We start from the raw sequence: 14,102 nt of genomic DNA on the forward strand, positions 1-14,102 counted from the left end.
AAACGAACAAAAACTTTGTTTACAATTTTCCGCCCCAATTTCACCTTCTTTCTCTCCTCAGAAAGCACAAGATTCCTAGATGTTTATCTGTTTCTCTTCGATGACTTCCTCTTAGTTACAAAAACTAAGCGCAACAAAAAGGTAAAGTGTGGCTATTTCTAAAGAAATCTGCCTAATAAGCTGAGAAATAGTTCTAAATAACTTGTGTTTTTAAAAATATAAATGATTCTTATATGTCAAATTGGTTCTACCCTCTAAAAATGGGAGGCATTACAAAATATTGGCTTTTTTTAGTTGTATAGCTTTGAACTAAAAAATAGTAACAAAAGCATGTTACATTTCTTAAGGATGTCAAAGGAAGTGTGCATTTTTAGAATGACTTAGTCTGTATACTTTTGAGGTAAGTCCCAGAAGCCAGAGGACTTTATGCCCGACCTGCCTAAGAAAATGAGACCAAAATACTTTTGTCCATATCAGCCCTTTCCTCGTCCAAATTGTCCACCGCCACAACAGCTGTCGGGGGCAGGGGGCCTCTCTAAACTGTCTGCTGCCATGTGCCGAGGTGATAACCACCACCCATTCTAACGTATTGCTGGCATGGCAGACAAAATAAGTCACCTGGGAGCTAGAGCCACAAAATCTCTTCCAAGAACAGGGATTTTCCCCCATATTGTTTATGGTTATTGTTATTGTTATAATGTTATTAATTATTGTTGTTGTGTCTAGCCATTAAGCCATGGGTCTCAAGTTTCACTAAAGGCTTTCTATCTAATCTCCCATTTCACGGTCTGTCCCCTGAATCAGCTATGCCAGCAGTTATCAGGAAGGGGGCCTATTCTAAGGCTCTCAGAAACGTGTCCTTGGCAGTGAGAGGAGGAACTGCATATATGTCTTAAGCCATCAGAGATATCTAATGTTGCTTCATTCCGCTCACTTCTTTACCAAATGACTAGACTTAGGCAGATGTAAGATCATGAGAGTAGATCTATCTTTCAATAACCTAAGCTTCTAGATGACATGTTGGCTAAATAATTTAAGGATCTTTAAGCAATGAAATAGACATCCATTAATCAATCTATGAACAGTTGATGGGTGGCTGGGGAGGGAATGGGTGTTGGAGAATATTAAGAGTGCAGTTTTGAAACTAGGATGGTCTCCTATTTTAAGCTACCCAAACTAGCATGTCTGAATGAGTCAAGCTTTGAAACATCTCTATCCCCTTTAAAAACCGTGCCGCTAAGCACAGCCTACCTTCACTTTAAATGGCACAAATCTGAGCACATGAATTAATGGCAGCCCACAGTGACTGTATTATAAGGTAATATTCTGGTTTCATGCTTCACAACTTGATTCCAAAACAAGGAATCTATCTGTTTTAAATTCCTCTTTCCTATTTAATGCACAATATATCTCATGCAAATCAGTCTTTTACACCCTTTTAAAAAAATTTATCATATATTCAAAACAATTTCAATTATTTACAAATTATAGAGCACGGAAACTATTTAGAGTTTAGTATTGGATATGATGGACAGAGACAGTCAAAATGAGGCTCCCCTTTCTCATTCATCTCACTCAGTACTATAGAGATCCCTCATTAAAGAGGTACTGGAAATGAAGAGCTTCTCATTGACGTGACGGTGATTAAAATGTCTCCCAAGTATAGATGGCACCCATTGTTGATTCAGGTAATTAAACTTGGGGATCAGAAACACTATGCTTTGAATCACTATGTACTTTAGGGAAATGCTTTTCAAGATCCAGAAAGAGTAGTAAGCTGGATTTCAAGCAACTGTTTCCAAAAATCAATTTGCTTAAGGATGCACTTCAGGTATGTGCACCAATACTTGTTTCCTGTTTATTACATTATTTTTCTCTTTAATTTCAGAAACTCGGAGGCTCAGACGCTGGTCTAATGTGTCCTTCACTTACTCCTGAGCTGCAAACAGTAATAAAAGAGGGTGGTTCGTGCACGGTGCTCGACCAGCCCATTCCACTAGATAGACTGGTAGTCAAAAGTATCGATCCACTCCACGTGTCAGGTATGTGTCTATTTTCTTCATTCAGCATATCTGTCTGCTATCACAGAGTTTTATATTGGCCTTTTTGGTAAGAGGAAATGACTCCAATTTGTCTTCATAAAAGACAATTTGAGTTCCTATGTGGCTACGCATCACTCACTCTATGAACTAGTTCTGGAAAGTGTTGGACTTAGTTTCCAATGCATAGATGACCCAGCTCTGCCGCTTGCTAGCTAGGTGACCACAGGAAGGCACTTAAGGTTTCCAAGCCATAGATTCCTTTTGATAAAACAGGGATAATAATACCTACCTCAGTAGGTTGTCATGAGAAGTAAATGAAATAATGCCCGCAAAGCACTCAATAAATGTAGCTATTATTAATATTGCTATTATATAATTATTGTTAGTACTGTCACTATTGTTAAAGCACTGGTACACCACGACGTGCCATGCAAGCCTAAGATGTTTTATTACTAGAGCTCTATAGAAAGAATTATGCCATAAATAAAAACATAAATATATATGTACATATACATCATGCGTATAGGTCAGAAATATATATTATTTTTTTCATTTTTCAAGCATCTCCTGAGTTTCTTGAGAACTAGGCACTCTGTGGGTGTCCTGGAGTTCCAAAGATGAACAAGAAACAGCCTTTGTTCTCGGGGAGCTCTCAGAACAATGAAAGATCAGTAAATCCTCTGTCATGACAGCCCTGGGACTCCAGGGACCTGAAGGACATTTCTGTCTCAAGTGCCGGGTAGATGGCGGCAGTGTCCAGGAGGAAGCAGACACTCATTCTGCCTTGGGTATAGGATCGGAGGAGACCGGCTGAAGCCAGGCGGGAGGGGACTGCCTTCCTGTCCTAAGCGAGGAGCACTATCCATTCCCCTCAATTCCCACCCCAGCCGCCATGCCCAGAACATCCATGACTAGCACAGGACCAACTTGTAGAGAGCAGTGAATGAGTGAATGAATACACAAACGAATGATCATAGCAAACCCTGACAGTTATGTTAAATAACCAAGTTGTATGTTTAAATGTTTTACACATGTTAACTTGTGAATGGAAGCAAACGCTCTCCCCAAGAGCAGAAGGCTCCAGAGCCAGAGCCTCTGCCTCGTTTGTCTATTCTTTCTACTTCCACTAAGGCTCGCTGCAATGTGACCCGGGCAGGCGGTAAGACTCTTACATCTGATTCAGCTGGGACCAATCATGGTCTATATAGGCCAAAGACTGCATAAACCAGAGAGCGTTTCCAGAGCAACCCTAAAAAGGGGCATCTCAGGGGAGCAAAACCTTTGCCTGTGAGTGCACCCCCCACCCCCAACACCACCGGGTGTGAGCCTCCTCTCTGCTCAGGATGGCAAAGCAGTGTAGACAGGCAGAGACTCAGCATGTGAGACACAGAAATCACTTCCTTTCGTCTGTTTGTTTAGCTTACTTTTTCATGGGGAAAAATGTCACAGCAGAGGGAATCCTAGGCCAGGAATGTATTCTCTCACTACAGTGGCCATAGTTAGAAGATTCTGGCACGATAAACGGACTTGAGGGGAGGAAGCTGTCAGAGCCCCATGGGGAAGACTGGAAGCAGCTTCGGCTGAGGGCTGTCTCTCCCAGCGCTGCCAGCTTTAAGAACTGGACTTCAGGGCAATCTGAGATCACTGGATTACTTTGGGAGATGCGTGTTGTTTCTTCTCTATTTCTTTTATTTTTTTTAAATAAAAACAATACCTTTTTAAAAACTATACTTCACCATTTTTTATTTTCTGATTTGTCACTACCATCTCTTGTTTCTGTTTTATTTTTCTATTTTTCTCATTCCTCTTGCCTGTTATTTTGACTATTCAGATACAGTGCATGAGACAGAATAGCTGCAGAGTGCGAAAGTGTAAGGGGCAAAGAAAAAAGAGATTGCCCTTTGCAGTGACAGAGACCTAGTTTCAAATCCTGGGTCTATCATTTACAAGCTGTGTGACCTTGGAAAATTTAATCTGTTTCTGCATTTGTAAGTAGGAATTAGCTGACCTATCTTATACAGTTGCTGTGTGATTTAAATGACACACAAAGGAAAAAAACATAGCATAGTGCGCAGCACACAGTAATTATGCTTAATTATTATATTAGGTGGAAAAAATAGCTATTCCTGCCCATTTATTATTTCCTTATTTTATTTTACAAGCCTAGCCATACCAGGTCCTTCTGCTTATAAAGCCCCTTGTACCCACATTACAAACCAAACAGATGAAGGATACCTTAAATACTGAGAACTACAATCACAATTTTTGAGGAGAGTGGATTCCAAAATCCAGCCAAAGAATAACCACCTGGTCTTTATTTAAAGCTCACTTGCTACAGGGAATTTAGAAGGAGAAAAATCGAGGAGTAAAACAAACACAGCCAAATCTTTTTTCCAGAAAGTCATTTTAACAGGTTTAAGTTCTTTCACCCTAGGGAAGCTGGACAGAATTTCATGACCTCACTAGACTTTGTTGTGATAGAATTTAGGAAATATGAGGTTTAGACTGTTCTAATGTGTGATACTGGAACAGTTCTTGCAGTCAAGAAAATAAATGTCTCGCGTTCGCTTTGATTCTGAAATGAGGCCCAACCTGCCTCGATGAGTCTGAATTAAACCCACAAACTTCAGCAAATAGAAATCATGACAGTGGACAAGCATCAGCTTAATGATCAGCCAAGAAAAGACAGCGCTCTCCTCCTTCTCTCTGAAGTACCTGATGTGACCAGGAGACAACCCTGATTTGGTTTTTTATTTGTTCCTAAACATAAATCGACTGTGGAAAGAATATATGGGCTGCTGAATTTTATTCCCTGAGTTGTATTAATAATTCAAGGAAGCAGCTTTCATTTTAAGAGCTCCTGCTATATAAAAAGAGGAATCTGCTCTCCCAGTATCTCCTGTGATTTCAGAGACCAGCTAGGAAATGACAGAACAGATTGTTTGTTTTGCAAACACACAAACCATGCCAACGTTTCTTTTTGTTTTATGTTTCACATAATTTGGTGGATGTAGGATTTTACTTGAGTCAATTTTTTGGCTTTTCTTGACCTGTTGTGATGCATTCAGGTGGTTTTGTATTTTTGCCTCATCTTAATTTGTTTATAACTCTTGTTTTGATGTGACTTCCCTTTAAATACAAAAATAAATAAAACATTTTGAAAAGGAGTGGTGAGGGTCAAAAAAGTAAGAATTACATTCTTTCCGTATTTTTATTATCTATATTTTACATATACCAAATCCACCTAATATGCTAAGTTTATTCCTTACGGAGGAGACCCCTCACAGGACATTTGGTTCTGTCCAAGACGTCTGTAAGACATTTGGTCCATTAGATATTTGGTCTATGCCAAAAGGTCCTTGACATTTGGTCCTGTCCAAAATGTCCATGAGCATATTTGTTCCAGGCCAAATGGCTTTGGACAGGACCAAATATCAAGGACCTCTTTGCATGGACCCAATGTGTCCATGGATGTTTTGGACAGGACCAAATATCAAAGATCTCTTGGCTTGGACCAAATGTCTGATGAATGTTCTAGACAGAACCAAATGTCAAGGACCTTTTGGCATAGACCAAATATCTCCATGGATGTTTTGGACATGACCAAAGGTGACAGATATCAAGGACCTTTTGGCATGGACAAAATGTCTGATGAACATTTTGGCATGGACCAAATACGTCTTATGGACGTTTTGGACAGGACCAAATGTCTACTAACCGAGAAGCACATTTTCCATTACTTAAGCTGTTATTACATTTCCTCAAGCTCCAGAAGTCATAGCTAAGGAATAAAGGGTTTTCATACTTAAGTAGGCTCCATTTGGACATAGTAGTGAAGTCTTGGTCTTGGAATCAGATTTTTATTATTATTATTTTTTTGTAATCTACATAAAACTCCCACCTTTGTTAAAAAACAAACAAAAACTCCAGGTTCTTGTAGTGCGGAACTGTTGGATGCCACATTAAATGATTTGGCTTTTTGTCTTTGTAATCTTTTTCTAGTCTTTGGGCTGAGAAATGCTTTCCTTATACAACATGAAAACAGCTATCGACAGTGTATAGCAGCATTCTTATTACAAGCCCAAACGGAAAACATCAAAGTATGTATTTCAATTTTGTAGGTTTTGCTTCTTCAGTCTTGACACGAGGACAAACCTCATCCCAAGCCTCTTAAGTAACAGTGAATGGGAAGTTCCGTATTTCCCCCAGGGCTCTGGGACGGGCAGAAGTTGGGAGGAGGGGAAGGATATGCAGAGCGAGTCCACATCATGCTCAGAAAGCTCGGAGGAGACAGTTTCCTCACACTCGCAGGGTTGACACAACCTCCCCTTCTCCTGTGGCAGGAGTTCTAGAGCTGCCTCTGAGTTCTGCAGTTTCTGCAGGAAATGGGGAAGAACTGCTTTGCATTGCATGATTGACTTTTCAGATGCTCCAATTAACTCCAAAGTCCCAGTAGACAAATAATGTGACGTCAACTTAACTGAGTTAATAGTGCAATAATGAACCATGTCAAGTCTGCTCTTCAAGTTTTGAAAATACATAGCTGTTTTTACAGCTATGGAGTTGAAGAGCAGCTGCTTGTCTGACTCTGGTTTCTCTATCTCAGAAGTTTCCATTTTTGTCTTTCCTCTGGTAGGCTTTCATCATGGCTACAAGGTGTCCAGACAATAAATGCAATATTGCATTATTCCTAAGGACTCAATTTGCTGGGTCACCTTCCTCAGTCTGTTTTTCAAATTATGCCACTGGTTAAGAACTTCTACTTCCACACAAAATGGAAATTCAAGAAATTCAGCTTTCAAACTATTTATATATAATCTCGGTGCTCATTTTCTTAATTAGTCATCATTGATTATTTGATGCTTTGATTACTCGTGGCTGTTTATCCAACTTGCATACCATGCTCATTTAATTCATTTGCATTTTTGTATATGATTAGAGATACTTATGAAATAGATGTAAGATAGAAAATGGGAAACATGCAAATGTTTCATTAGTTTTCAGTTTTAAACAGCCAGTCAATAAATACAAAGGGAAATATTAACCCAAATATGTGAGAAATTGTCAGTTTAACATTCTCTCTCTCTCTCTCCCCCTATATATATTTCTTTTAACAGAAAATATGGATGGCACAAATAACAGCAGCAATCTCTTGCTTCACCAAGAGTCAGGAAACCAAGAAAATATCTTCATTCACATTGCCTGCAGAATCCTCTGAAATTTAGGGACCTAAAATAAGTGGCACACCTTTTTAGACATTAGGAATTAAGGTATTCTTTCATTCAAACTTTTGTAACACTTATCTAGTGATGAGCTAGAAGGAAATGTTCATTTTAAAGGAGTTCCAGAATTTGAGAATTTGAGCTAGGAAAATCCTCAGTATAGAGGAATAATGACTACAATAAATTTGAACTCTGAGGAATTTCTTGGCAAGCATATACTGATATCCAGACTTAGAATGCTTCACTTGGGCTTGCAAGAGGTGTGGGTGAAGGGTGAAGTATGGTGCTATTATAATTTGTAAAGGGTCAATGATCATATAAATGGAGTGTCAGGAGTAAAACAATGTCCCGCTTTGAGTCCAATGTGAATTCTAACATCTTACTTTGTGTATATGTATAATGAAACCAATTTTCCTACATGGCTTATAAGTCATTCTTACTGCTTTATAGTTCTACCTCACACACAGTGATAATTCTTTTGATACAAAGTTTGATTGCACTTTTAATATATTAAGCAATAAATAAGGTCTACCGTTTAAGAGCAGTTTTTAAATTCCTATTCTCCAACAGTTTACTTACCTCAGGTATACTGTATAATACTCTAACTTGGAAGTAGAAAATCCCAAAGACTAAATTCCATTATTTTAAGAAAGAAAAAGCAAATATCTGTTCCAGTTTCACCAACTACACTTTTACAGGGGAGATTTTCATAGAAATAGCAAGATATCTTAAAGTCTCATTTTTTGAAGAATGAGTTTGTATAAAACTACTTTCTGGTTTTAAGTGGGGGATGTGTGTGTGTGTTTTAGTGCAGTACAGTCACTTAATTTTATTTGGCAGGACTTGAAACTTCATTAGAATTTTTCAAGACAGGCAGCTTGAATTATGATATTATCATGGTGGAATATACTAGTAACTGCATTCAAGGAACTAGTTCTTATGGTCAGATTATATTTTCCCAAATGGAAATCCACAAATTTTAATTTCAGGCACAGCACCTCTTGCAATATCCAAAATGGAAGTAGTAAATTTATCAACTTGGGCTGTAAGACAAGAATACCTTAACTGATTTCCTTAAGTTGGAGAACGGGATAGAGAGGACGATGCTTGCAGAGGTCATGTGCACAGTTAATTCTTTGAGGAAAATGCAGATTTCACCATACAAGCCAGGCAGGACAGACAAGTGCAGCATATAGGCTCTTGTGCAAGGGCCAGGCACTTTTAGAATGGAGGGTCAAGTCTCTGTATAATAATGTCAGACATTTTTAAGAGTGAGTGAAAATAAAAGGAAAATCTGGAGAGCACTAACTATTGTTAATGTCTAAGAATAAATGAGAAAAAAAAAAGGCAAAGAAGGGGAGAATAGACTTCAAGTTCATTCCTAGAGATGGGATCTGGAGGGGAATGAAAGCAATTATGTCCAGGAGAAGACAACACCGATTTATGCAATGGAAGATTTAGGAAGAAATTTCTGGCCAAAAAATATATTTTTTGAGGAAAAAAAAAATAATCATTCTGCAGGGATTTTTAGATATAAACTGACCTAAGAGGAGGGCAGTAGACTAGGACTAGCAATCTCTCGAGGTACCTTTAGTCTCATGACTCCAGTAGCCATATTTATAAGTATAATCATATATTTATATGTATAAAAAACTAGTGTCTCCCTTAAACCTCATTAAAAGGAGAGAAATATTGACTAAATTAACATCAAGGATGTGAAACAGTATAAGAATATTCTAAATACAAAGAAATATTAGCACTCCTATAGTCACTGCAGCACTATTCACAATAGCCAAGACGTGGGAAAAATCTTAATGTCCATCACCAGATGACTGGATAAAGAAAATGTGATATCTACATACAACAGAATACTATTCAGCCTTAAAAAAAAAGAAGGAAATTCTGCAATATGCAACAACATGGATGAACCTTGAGGACATTATGCTAAGGGAAATATGCCAGTCACAGAAAGACTAATATTGTATCATTCCACTTATATGAGGTATCTAAAATAGTCAAATTCATACAATCAAAGAGTGGAATGGTGGTTGCCAGGGGCTGGGGAGAGGGGGAAATGAGGAGTTATAATCAATTGGCATAAAGTTTCAGTTAAGCAAGATGAGTAAACTCTAGAGATCTGCTGTACTGAACATTTAAAATGTTGTCAAAGGGGAGATGTCATGTTAAGTGTTCTTACCACAATAAAATAAAATCTTTAAAAAGAATATGCTATATATTTAAACTGGAATTCTACAAAGCTTACAAAAGAACACATCTTATATCTAATATGGTAAGTGCTTGAGGATGTACACATTAAACTCTTTGGAGGGAAGCACATTAGAGTAAAATGAAAAAGCACTTCTGGAACCTGGTTCCTAGGAAAAAACAGTAAAAACCAAAGGTACATTGAACCTTCAGAAAAATATCTTTAAATGGTCACCTGGGTATAAAACTTGGATATACAATGAAAGAAAGGATTAATTTAATATTGTTTAATATATTTTTTTAGTTTTGTTAATTCTCCATAATAATGAATGGAGTGAAAAGGGAATGTCTCAAGCAAAATGGCATTAGTAACTTCTCCTGAAATTATGAACTTAACTACTCTTCTAAGTTGAACATTAAAGCATACCCACTGTCCATATCCAAGTGCAAAGTTCTAACCTTCTACAAATAAATTAATGCAAAACAGTTAATACTTGTTTTCTTTTCTAAATAAACAAAATAATTTATAGTCACAAAATATATCTACTAGAAAGAAATGGTTTTTTAATATCATCTTTAACATATTAAAAAAACAAAAGCAACAATTCGATAAGGATCCTTCCATTGTTCTTTATACAGATTTAAATGCTGTCATGTAATTTATCAGTTACATTTATAATCAATAACCTTCCAATCACTGAGTTTAGAAATTACAGTATTCACTGAGCCAAACTCTCTCACAAAATAAGGCACAACTACATGATCACACATAGTAAACACAATACAAATAATGAATCCAACAACTAAACAAGAAAATCTTCATGCAAAACTATCTACAGAAGCTATGAATATATGATCCAGTTCAAGGAAGCACAGAATGTCATATACATTAACTGCATCATGTTACAACAAATTCAGTACTTCTACACAAAGAATTTAACTATTTTGAATTCTATTTTATACAATTTTACATAAATTTAGTAAGTTTATGCACAATATTCACATCTGCAACAATAACAAATTGATCATTAAAATTCAGGCAAAGGGCAATTAAGACACGATGATGTGTGGCACCATTTTAACTAGAGAATACCATTCATCAAGCTCATGTCTAGGAATGCTAAATTAATGGCACATTTAAATCTTATGGGTCAAATCATCCATGGTTTTATAGCCAAAGTGCATTTAAAAAAAAAACTGCTATAATCAAATAGGTCATGAATATCAAAATATATGATCATAATTTGCTCTCCACTTAAAAGCTAAACATTTTTATGCAACTGCAAATTTTAAAAAAAAACACTGGTTTTAAAGTTCTCAAAACTATAAAATAATCATAAAGCCTTTTTAAGAGAGATGAGAAACTAACAAATTTGGCAGTTACCATTTAACATTACTGTGAAGAAACTATTAAACTAGCTAATTCCACATTAAGAGGTAGTTGAACAAAATGTTATTTGTACACTGCATTGAGGTTTTGTGTTTGTTTCCCTCTTTTTCTTCAAAATAAAAAATCCTATACCAGCAGCTTTGCCTTCTTTCTATTAAAAAATTCCGTGGGTACAGTTTATTGTACACTAACCCAGCAAGACTTGATTTTAACTCACATTTCTGTGCTGGGGTTTGGAATTTACTATCTCGTGATGCCAATATGCTTTGCTTTAGAGCCAAGAGCTGGGAGATGCTCTATGTGCCCACTCTAACTCACTGACAAATAATACCAACAGACATCTAAAATGTAGAGCCAATAAGGACTCAAATGATGACTTTTTAATTAAAAGAAAAAGAAAACCCTTTAATTTTTGTGTCCAAAACACCGTACACTGGTGAGAGTTTAACAGCAAAAATATTAGGTTTCATTTCTAATATTACGACTATAGTAGCCTAGGGTAAATTATTCGGGATCTATGAAATGAAATTAGCTAGATAAAACTTAGAAAATCACTCAAACATATATGGTTTTACTTATTCTCCCCATAGGTTTTTTGTGAGTATATGAGTAGGGAAACAAGACATGGAAAAGGGCTTCAGTGCACCCAATTAGGAGATGAAGTGAACAAATATTCTAATCCAGAAGAATTCTCATGAAGTTTTATCATCTTAAAAAAAATAATAAACAGTGGTGCTGTGAATATCTATTTTTCCAACACATTTATTACATTACCTATATGTAAAAGTATAGAATTAAGGCTATTTGAAAGGATTTATAAGTATATGAAAATGCATAATTTTAGTTCACTTTATATTATCCAACTATTATTTTTAATAAAGAGCCATTGTATTTCTTCATTAAATATGTTCAACGACATATGTTTATCAAGTCTAGGGACTCAATCAGGGTCCTTAACAGCTACTGACAACAGGGTTTACTTAAATGGGTTTTTTTAATAATTAAATGAATATGTGGCAATCTCTCTTAGTTTATATGTTGCAAGTATAGCAGAAACATAATAATTTCATTTCAGCATGATATTTGAAAGCAAGTATATATTATAAACTCTTTATTGTAAATGAAATATTAACTCCTATCCTTCCTGCTACTATCACCAAATGACTGTGCTGAACAAATGCATAACTGTCCATTTCCTCTCTAGAAAGAGCAATAAAACCAATATTAATGACTTCTCTCTTCAGATGTTTTCCAATTTTCCAAATTATTAGAACCATAATTAAAGTTCAGTTTCATTGTTCAGCATACAAATAAGCTAATTTTTAATTATCCTTAATTAGCCATTCTGCTTCAGTTCTGACTGTAACTTTGGGATCCCTAAATACGTTTTCAGTAATACTTTATTCTCCAGCTGTTACTTCAAGGTAATTTCACAACATTATTTTTGCAAAGTAAAGAGATTTACCTGTTGATATGGAACCCCAAATTGAGAACCATTTTAAATTTAAGCCAAGTTCACAACTTTTAAAAATTCTTCCGTATTTGGTAAGAAGAAAATATAAAGTAGAATATTCAATATCTCCTTTCCATTTTGTATTTTGTTTTCACAGATAAGACTATAGCAATATCAGTTACTAGCTTTAAGATGCAAAATTATAAAACAATTGCAATGAAGGAAAGCTGAGCTATGCTCAGAAAGGTTAAACCAAATAAAGGAAAAAAGAAAGTCCATTTAAAAAGCAAACCGATTCCTAAAGACGCTGGAAAGACAAAATGAGGGTAGACATGAAGGCTAGCCTCAGAAGACTCCCGCTTAGAAGGATCTGAGGATAGGAACAGCATACAATTATTTTTCATCTTCCAACTGGAGGTCAGGGTGGGAAGCTTTGTAGGATTCTTAATGGAGATATGTGGGAGTTTAAACACGAGATAGAAAAAGACAAAAAGAAAAATTAACCCTAATCTTTAAAATACAACCCCAGAATAACCATAAAGCACGCAAAATGACTTTACAGAGGTTTTCATAAAATCCACCCAAGAGAATTTAATCAGTATCGTTAAAACAAAAACCATGTTTGAATTCATGGTTAATACATATTTCAACATAAACTGTACTTAGAACACTTGAGTAGTAAATTTATAACATAATAATGCAACTCAGCTATGGACCTATATATAAGAAAAAAAGAAAGTTTTATAGTTCTGTGCATGACTTCACAAAGAGAATATTTAATATAATCAATGTGTTATTGTGCAACATATATGATGTGATAACATCATCCATGTACATTTCTGTACACTAAATTTGGAAGAAAATAGAAGCTATGGAAGTGTATTCATGTGATTTGTGAACAATGAAATTATATTTAAAAAAATACATTGCTATTTTCCATCCAAAGTTTATTTACATTTCATTGGCTAATTCTAAACTTGGCATGAAAGCTGTTCTGGGGTTAAATGGAAAAAAGTAATGAAAGATGAGCCCAAGTCTCACAAAAATAGAAGAGTTTTACTTGATATTGATAACATTCCAAAATATACCAATTCTAATTTGGTCTAGTATTGCAACCACTGTCCAAATCAAATAGTAGTCCAAGACCTCTATTAAGTGCATTTATTAAAAATCTAATGTTAGTGTAATATTACTCTGAAGTTGTGATAACCCACTATCCCTGCAAGTCATTGAAACATGCATCACAGACACGAACAGGCTTCTTGGAAGAAGGAGTTAAGGCATTTTTGGCTGAACATTCAGCACAGAAGATATTCCCACATTGTCTGCAGTGATGCTGTAAATGACAAGAATTAAACAATTTCAAGCATTAAAACTATACCAAAAGCATTATGAGACTATAAGAATATTGCAAACTGCACTGTGAAGGTATATTAACTTTCAAGTGATTAGTGTATGATTTAATAAAATAATATTTGAATATGTCAATTTAATCCCTTAGTTATATTGAATGCTTCCTATTTATCAGACACTATGCTAAACATTTTATATGGATTTTATCATGGAATTATCAAAAGAAACTTAGGAGGCATTTAAAAGTGTTAATAAAGCAACTCTATCAGATGAAAAACTTATTTGCCAAATGTTTCAGGCATAATTTCTCCAGCAGGGATATAAACTTGAAACATCACATGATGGTATTATTTAGAATAAACTTTTTTAATCTCTGCTTTTTCCTTCTTTAAAAGAACCCAATGATGACTTAAACATATGAGTTTAATACTGGCACA

At 35.6% G+C, this 14,102-nt stretch overlaps 2 protein-coding genes across 10 annotated transcripts in view; one reads left to right on the top strand and one right to left on the bottom strand.

Annotated features, from left to right (window-relative positions):
• The window catches only part of PLEKHG7 (pleckstrin homology and RhoGEF domain containing G7), a 57,707-nt gene extending 47,704 nt beyond the window's left edge, over positions 1-10,003 (top strand). For 4 of the 6 annotated variants that reach the window (XM_070507051.1, XM_044744315.2, XM_044744322.2 and 1 more), the window contains 4 exons: positions 62-141; positions 1,889-2,042; positions 6,045-6,142; positions 7,160-10,003. In XM_070507051.1, coding sequence (XP_070363152.1) covers positions 62-141; positions 1,889-2,042; positions 6,045-6,142; positions 7,160-7,267 — 440 coding nt within the window. In that variant the 3' untranslated portion in view covers positions 7,268-10,003. The remainder of the gene's footprint in view (positions 1-61; positions 142-1,888; positions 2,043-6,044; positions 6,143-7,159) is intronic. The other 2 variants (XM_044744330.2, XM_070507052.1) reach the window with 1 other exon arrangement.
• A 10-nt stretch (positions 10,004-10,013) lies between these two features.
• EEA1 (early endosome antigen 1) overlaps positions 10,014-14,102 on the bottom strand; it is a 133,414-nt gene continuing 129,325 nt past the window's right edge. For 2 of the 4 annotated variants that reach the window (XM_044744290.2, XM_044744275.2), the window contains one exon: positions 10,014-12,755. In XM_044744290.2, the coding sequence (XP_044600225.1) occupies positions 12,513-12,755 (243 nt within the window). In that variant the 3' untranslated portion in view covers positions 10,014-12,512. Of the gene's footprint in view, positions 13,649-14,102 lie in introns of all 4 variants that reach the window. The other 2 variants (XM_014841258.3, XM_014841257.3) reach the window with 1 other exon arrangement.

This window comes from Equus asinus, chromosome 4, assembly GCF_041296235.1.
Source record: "Equus asinus isolate D_3611 breed Donkey chromosome 4, EquAss-T2T_v2, whole genome shotgun sequence".
NCBI lineage: Eukaryota > Metazoa > Chordata > Mammalia > Perissodactyla > Equidae > Equus > Equus asinus.